Source organism: Scardinius erythrophthalmus (assembly GCF_964197995.2).
Source record: "Scardinius erythrophthalmus genome assembly, chromosome: 22".
Taxonomy (NCBI): domain Eukaryota; kingdom Metazoa; phylum Chordata; class Actinopteri; order Cypriniformes; family Leuciscidae; genus Scardinius; species Scardinius erythrophthalmus.
The window spans coordinates 9,366,392-9,374,838 of NC_138242.1; the positions used below are offsets into that span (position 1 = coordinate 9,366,392).

General features: G+C 37.6%; 1 protein-coding gene across 1 annotated transcript in view; it reads left to right on the plus strand.

Annotated features, from left to right (window-relative positions):
- bmp6 (bone morphogenetic protein 6) overlaps positions 1-8,447 on the plus strand; it is a 58,382-nt gene that overhangs the window by 47,758 nt on the left and 2,177 nt on the right. The window contains exons 5-6 of the mRNA XM_081353438.1: positions 8,001-8,077; positions 8,243-8,353. Of these exons, the coding sequence (XP_081209564.1) occupies positions 8,001-8,077; positions 8,243-8,353 (188 nt within the window). The remainder of the gene's footprint in view (positions 1-8,000; positions 8,078-8,242; positions 8,354-8,447) is intronic.

An 8,447-nucleotide genomic window follows, 5' to 3' on the forward strand; every position in this document is an offset into this window, starting at 1 on the left:
AAGTTAACAAGCGTCTAGCTCAGCTCAGTATGTGCCGCCCCAGCGCTAGACCTGTAATTACCTCTATGCTGTTATTAGGTGCTGGGCTAAAATGCCTGACCACGTTAACAGTATCGCTTAAAGAATTATAATAACACGGCACTGTCCAGCTGCGGTTTTTCATCTCCCCTCCCTCAGCCCTCCTTTTGTTTACCATTGGTGTAATTAGACATCGGCAAGCTCTGGGGATGGAGGTTTAATAACCACAGTGATGAAAGACAGGAAGAGAGATAAACTTCACATGGACGTAGACAGCACTCACATTCTCTTTCAAGTCATCAAGGGAGCGGGGTGAGACAGCCTCCCTGCCTCAGCTCTTTCCAGGATAGATGTTATTCCATGCGTAACGCCGTGTCCATTACTCCAGAATGCCGTCACCACCAGGAATGTCATTGTGTAATTGCTCCAAAGAGAAGCTTTTCGTGAGAGGCATCTGTGAGATTTCATTGCAGTCACCCATGTTTTTGTCTTTTGGTCAAGAATCCACGTGTGTATCTTGGCATGTGCTTTTGACAGCTTTTGGCTGTAAATGTCAAACCAAAAAGGCCATATAAAAGCTAATATAACTTTTCTATTAACAGTTCTTGAACATCTGCGTTCTTCCACCAATACTCTGAAAGTGATTCCTGTGCTGCAACAGAGCTGCACTCATGACTGTATCACAGTAATAAGAAATTAATTTATCATCTTCTTCATTTGTTAATTAATACATTTTATTCAGTATGTAGTTAGGTCTAATTATGATTTTATTTATTGTTTAGTAGAAATACTAAAAAAGAAACATTTATTGATCTGTTAAAGTGCCCCAATTATTCTATTTTTAGTATCTTACAATAGGTTTACATGCATCCAAGGTCAAAAAGCACTTTAATTTTCTCATAATATGCATTGCAGCCTCACCGCTTTTCTCTGTGTCTGAAACGGTTCAATAAAGGATTATCTCTTAACCCATCCTTTCCGAGAGCCTACTCTGCTCTGATTGGTCAGATGGCCCAGTCTGTTGTGATTGGTCTACCGCTTACGGAAACAAAACGTCCATTACCATATCTGAATTTCAGCTCAGGAAGCTTCCTCAGCACTTGATACACAGTCAAACAAACGGTAACAATAGTTTTTACCATATCAATTCAAGTCCGAGTCCTCAGCCTTTTAAAGGTCCCGTATTATGCCCCTTTTCACAAGATGTAAAATAAGTCTCTGATGTCCCTAGAGTGTGTATGTGAAGTTTCAGCTCAAAATACCCAACAGATAATTTTTTTACAGCATGTTTAAAGTGTCATTTTTTGGGGCTCAGAAAAACGCGCTGTTTTAGTGTGTGCCCTTTAAATGCAAATAAGCTGCTGCTGGACGACCCAGGGGGCGGAGCTTCATGAGCTCGCGCTCAGTCTCTCAGGACAATTTCATCTCACGGAATGATGATAATATCAGAACTGAGAGAACTGTAACGGTGTTCATTACGAGTCGGACAATAATGCCTACAGAGTCAGAGATGGAGATGGAACAGGTATAGTTTAGTAGTTTAATTATGGTTATTATAAGGTATTTGTCATCTGCTTGTATGTATCCATTATTTATTAATAGCCTACAAGTCTGCTGTTTCGGACCAGGTCCGAATGATGATCAAACATACTGATGAGTTTAATAAAGTTTATTGTACATCACACAAAAGATGAAGCGTCAGTTTTACTTCAGAAAATCACGTAAGAGTGCGCAAAAGTGAGTAAAAGGTGGCCAATTCGTAATTTGTCTAAACCCCAGTGATTGGTAGGTTTATGGACGGTTGTCAGGGGTAGGTCATTCGTACAAATTCATATAAATTGGGCAACTTGTAAAATATATACGATTTAGCAAAAATCGCACAAATTCGTACAAGTGAGGTCGTATGAATTCTTACGAATTCGCCACCTCGTAAAATTCGTACGAATTGCTGTGAGATCGGGTTGGAATTACTGACGACTCTTTTCAGACAGTTCAGAATCGGTTATTTCTTTTGGGAGACAATAACATTCACTTTGAAGACCTACATTCACAAACAGATAAGTTTACACACTACATGAAAGGTGATATCTGAAAAAACATAGTGGGGGCACTAGAATCAGAACTGTTTAGTAGAATCAAATCAGAAGCAGAATCATTAAATTGCTTGTGATAGTCATCCCTACATATGATAAGCAGGCAAGGGTCTTCATTCGAGGGCCAGCAGAGGCCCACAGGGACCCATACACAGCAGTAACAGTGTGGCATTAAATTTTACAGGCAGGAAGAGAAGCGCTTTATGGGGTACTACAAATCTGGCCTTTACACTCAATGAAACTCCACACTAAATATCTGCTTTACTCCTAAAGAGCCCTTGACAGTAAATACTGGCAGTAAATAAAGGAAATGTAGAGGTAAACAAAACTGGAGTGTGTGAATGTAGTCTGAATTCATTGTGTTAAGGCTGGTCCACACTAAGATCTCATCAGATTTTCAAAATGTGAGAGACGACAAACATGACGATAAAAAAAGTGACTTTAGAGTAAACAAACATGGCGGACGACGAGCAAGAAGAAATGGTGATAATATGTTTGGACTGAAAAATCGCTTTCACATGACAATCTACAATGTGCATGTTTGTCCTCGGCGTTCCCCACACACAACAAAAATTCTGATCGTAAATATTTAACATTTAACATTTGCGATCGGTGCTGTCCTGACGTTCTTCTGACCAGATTCAATCACTCTTAACACACATCACACCACAGGAAAATCTGATAAAATAATCTTAGAACCATCAAGATAATCTGGACTTTACCTAGAATTGTCATAAGGATTGGGCCCAAAATCCGCCCAGTTATCTTGTAACTTAGCCTTTAGTGGTGCCTGTTTTGGTTCATGGTTCATGTTCATGTTGAATACATTTAGATGCATCATATTTGGGTGACTAACAAAGACAGTTCCAGGTTAAGAAATTATATTCTGCATGAAGATGAAGCCTGTTTTAGGACCATTACGACTTCTGTTTTCTTGACATTTCTGGCACTGACATTTCTCATGTAATATGAAAAACACTATCATTAGCATTATACAGCCAGAGTTTCCCTTTTGTGTTTGGTTATAATTTTCATAATTCTCAATGATGAATACAGCCCAGACAAGATATAAACAATGACATATTAGCATTACTGGTAGTATGCATTGGTCATAAAAATGCCTTTGTTTTTTATGCATATTAAAATACCTTTAGATTTTTTGGGGGGAAATATGACCCTTCAGGAAATGTACCCATTTAAAAATACTTTAAAAGTCGATCAAAAGAAGAAAATGGCCGATATTCATCTTAAGCAATAGCAAAATGCTGTTTAAAGTAGCATAAAAGGGAGAATAGCATGTCACACCACAGGACATGTCAACTTCCCATATGTATGAGTTGTGTGTAACTAGTGTGTCAAAATCTGCCATTCTTTGGTTGTAGTTTGGCCTTATTCTCAGGCCTGTGGTTAGGTGTAGAACATTCTTGACTATAAATGTCACAGTTGGGGATCTGTGTAAGACAGGTTCACTGCTCAGGATCAGAGAGGAAGGGGACCCCTGGGGGACCGACTAAAAGGCCACTCGGGAGAGCTCGGGGGCCACTCCTGCTGGCGGATTTATCTCAGTAAATATTTACCCTAGTCCTGCCAGACAGAGTGAGAGAAATAAAAGAAGGGGTCTCACTTTGGGGGCTAAAGAAGGCCAGAGATTTCACACTGCAACTCAAGCTGTAAACCCATTACCTATAGTTATATATAACAGACATTCATTTGAAATAATCAGTTAGTCAATACTGAATATATTAATATTCTCTTTTAACTGAAAATGACAGCAAACTACAACAATGATTTGTTAATACTACAGGGTATACAGTGGGTATTTGACTGGGAAAATCAGCATTTGATTTTATTCTCCTCTAAACCACTAGATGACACTTATCGCAGTACTTTCCTAAATATCTGCGTTTTACTATTCACATGGAAATTTGTCTGATTCATGACTCAATTGGGGGCAGCAATGCAAAGTTGATTCTGTGTTAATTTGATTTTTTTTTTTTTTTATGTTATAGATTTATGTAGCAATTGACAATCGATAAAATTACCAAATATATTTGGAAACAAAGTCTTGATAATGATTTTCAGGTTTGATCAAGGTAATTAAATAATTACCTAGGTCTGGCATGAAACTCTAGATGGAGCAGGCTGATAGGTCTAACTCATTTGGGAGCATTCATTTCATTATCTACATAGCACAGCTGATTGGTTGTTGTTTCAGCGGCCAATGAGCTGCCATGAGAATCCTCCACCTTCCCCAGCTCCACCTGTATAGATCTGCTACGGGGGTTAATTTATGTATGTTACATACTGTATGCAGCAGCAGCAGCATGCAGCCCACAGCAATGTCTGTGAATGTATTGGCAGTAGCAAGTCTCGGTACTTTGGCCAAGACCAAATACATTAACATTGCCATATCCATTACCATGCCAATCTCTGTTACCGTGCCAGTCTCCTGAGATCTGTCATTACAGAACTGAAGAATATGTAAAAGGTATTTGGGATAAAAATCGCCCCTGCTGTTGGGGCTAAAGGCACAATAATTGACATGATAATAAATAGCTGGTTGACTTTTTACATTTATTGACATGACATTGGTAGATTCAGATGGTTAATAAAATGTATTAGTTGGGTGCCCAATGAACATTTTAATGACAGTGTTTTATTAAATACAATCACAGCTTTAAGACCAAGAAGCTTTTGCCAACCAGTTGCATCAACAGTGGATTTTCAACGAACTTTCTCTTAAAGGAGAAAGTGGGAAACACCTTAGGCCTGGATGATTGTTGATTTCTTAGGATGACCTCAGAGATTTGTCTACACACTCACCATGTGGTTTCAGTTACAGCCTTAATTTCTTCTCTACATTACTCAGAGACAATCATGTTGTTAATAAAGGTAGTTTTTTTAGATGAATAATGTGAACTGTCCAAAACATTCTTAATTTGAAAGATTTTTGCTATTATCTTAAGAAAAGCACACTTGTTATTTCAGAGATAATCACAATATATTTAAACACAGGAAATATGCAATGCAAATTTGGTCAGTTCTATCTAAATGTTGAGAGCCGTGCTTTAGTCGAATAATTTATTTGTAAGTCCATCTACATTATCAAGTATCATTTGACGAAAAAATAAAAAAATAAAATAAGTTTGTAATTGTTTTCATTTGTTTGTGTTTTTGTAGAATGTCTAGTTTAATTTTGAGCAAACATTAGAAAGAAACACCTTTTCTATCTTCATGGCTAGGCACTTTATCTGCATGTCTAGGCATAGCGATGTTATAGGGTGAAGTTAAAGAGGCCATATTATGCCCTTATTTAGTTTTAGGTTTTCATGCTTGAATGTTCAAAAACACATCATTTCCCACATATTTTACATTATTGTAGCACCTCTCTTCCCAGTCTGTCAGTAAAGCTCTGTTTAGTTCCTGTTTCTATAAATCCCAATCCTTCCAAAAAGATTGTTCAACTGCTTTGCGTGTTTTTTTTTTTTTCTCGGAAATATCACTCCCCTTATCATAACCGTGAGTTTCAACAAACTACTAACTCAACTCAACCTGACCTCGCCCCTTTTTAGCATATGCCCTGGGCGGGAATTATTTAAATGAGGAATTTTGGGACGTAAGCTCCTGGAAAGAAACCTAAAACTACAATTGAGGCATTTCAGGGAGTTCAGAAACTGTACTGATAGAGAATAACTCCCTTTGTAGTGGGCTTTGTGCTTTGTAAATTTAAAGACCTATTTCATAATAGGTCCTCTTTAAGCTCATCATTAAACCAACATAGGCTCATTGGAAAAATAAGCCTCTTCCTACATTTTTGCAGAACTCCAAACATGTACCAAAACATTCAAAGCACTGCACTTTACAGCTGAAATAAACACTCAAGGCAGTAAAACACCAACAACTTTTGTTCTTTTTCATGCAAAATTAAATAAAGACTTATTTTTGTGTGGTTCCTTTCACAGTACTATGTTATGACCTCAAAACACTTTTACCATATTCCATCATTTGTAAACTAATACATCGTAATGAACACTTACTGGACAGTTCACTTTGAAAGTGGAACGAAACATGCAATAGGCAATGTACCATCATTTTGCAGAAATGTGGCCACAGGCGTGATTTTCCAATGAGCCTGGGTTGCATTATACATTACCACCAGGTTCATGACTGACTTGGATGTTGTTAGTGTTGTTGAGCCCAGCTGGACTGTGATGTTGTGTGGAATTGCCAGGCTGGCTGAGTAGTAAATATTGTGTATATTGACAAGAAAAGGGGCCCAAGCATCGAACCCTGAGGTACCCCAGTCATTAGCTAGTGTGTTTTAGACACCTCCCCAGGGCGGTTTCCATCTAATGTCCTACAAAGTGTTTCCTGCAAATGTGAAACCAATGTACAAACTTAGAGGAACACATTTTGTGTGCTGTAAGCGAAATAAAGATTTGTTGTGTTGATCATATGGACATTATTATTATTATCAAACCATTAAACATTTATTTCGACAGGTGTATGTATTGTTTTTCTCAGCTGTATAATGGGTTTTCATTGTCAAGTTGAATCAACATATAATGTTTTGTCTTACGAGAGCAGTAAATTAAATTTACTTACATCATAATGTCATTACAGTAATGAATTACAGTATGGTATCATTAGGGAGGCTTCAGCAGCCTGTTTGAAAAGAAAACAAACAGTATAACAGCCAGTATGCTCTCAGACATGGCAAAAGTGTGGTGCATGGGATTGTGGGGGTTAGTTTGATCAAATGTGGTGGTACTTATTCTAACTACCTGTCTTGCATGGCATGTCTTGACACTGTTTTGGTTAGCAAGATCTCTGGATGGCCAAAGTTTTGCTCTTTGGGGGCGGGAACTAAAAAAAAAAAAAAAAAAAAAAAAAACAGGAAGGGATTGCAGCTGGACTGAACTGATATCATAGTTTTCTCTGTCCTCTCCCACTCCACTGCACTTAGCAAAAAATTACCAAAAAAAAGTGTATGAGAACACCAGTGGAAAGATTGTGTCAGAGTTTGAATTCAGAGCAGGAGTCAGTGCCAGAGATGACCTTCCCCTTCAGAAAACCCAAACCTACCTGCTGCTGACATGTGGCTAGTTCACTGGGTGGAGCTGTATGATAATTGAAATAAACTGTAAATGTTGCTGACAGCTGGTAAAGTGAAGGACACATTGTTGCAAAGCAATGTTTTGTGATGTTGACAGGATTAGCCGTCTCACTTTAAATATTGTCTTTATTCTTGTTTTGAGACTAATTTTAAACTGAGGAATTTTAAAGGCACCGTATTGGTAAGAAGTATTGGTTAGAAGTGCACCAAATATATTTCATGTGATTGACAAGACATGCCTTAGACACCCTCCTGTTCCAAATCTGTATGACGTTCTTCCTTACATGGAGCATGAAAGGAAATGTAAGGCTAAAAATAAAGCCTCAGTCACCATTTATTTTCACTGAATGGAATAAAGATGGAAAGAAGGTTTAAAAGTGAGCAATTTGGATTCCAAATTCAGTTATACTCAACTCTGAGTAAATGATGACAGAATTTTGATGTGTACTTTTGTGTTAGTAAGCACATCAAAATGAATGTCTTTTTTAAACATAATGATTTAAAATAAACTTTTAATGTGACTATTACAAAGTTCTGTACCTAATTTTAAGAATCAGGAAAGTGTACTCTCTTTAAGTACACTGAAAATATACATTTAAAAAATGTAAGATCTGAGGTAGGCTACACTACAACTGCACATTCAATACAATTGAGCACACTTTTTCAAAAGGGATCCATTTAAGAAAAATTCACCATTAGCATAAAGCTAAATGTGTTGTATGTTATACTGTAACCTAGCACGTGTTAATGTCTCTCTTCTCTGTGAATGACAGATTACAACAGCAGTGATCAGAAGACCGCCTGCAAAAAGCATGAACTGTATGTCAGCTTCAGAGAACTGGGCTGGCAGGTAAAGATGAAGGACATGCATATTCATCATTACAGATATCAGACTGGCGCAGGCTTCAGTAGCCATTTGCATATAATATAACTGATGATTATGAATGTGTGTTGCTTCTATTTTAAGATTATTTTAGTGTGGGCGGCCATTTTAATTTTAAATGTCTTTTGTCAGGACTGGATTATTGCACCTGAGGGCTACGCAGCAAACTACTGTGATGGAGAATGCTCTTTTCCCCTAAACGCCCATATGAATGCTACTAATCATGCTATAGTACAGACACTGGTGAGTTCTTCTTCATAAAATAAATACCAGCCCTAACAGAACACATCTATTTAAAAGTTTATTTCACAGAAGTAAGTTAAAAAAAAAAAAAATC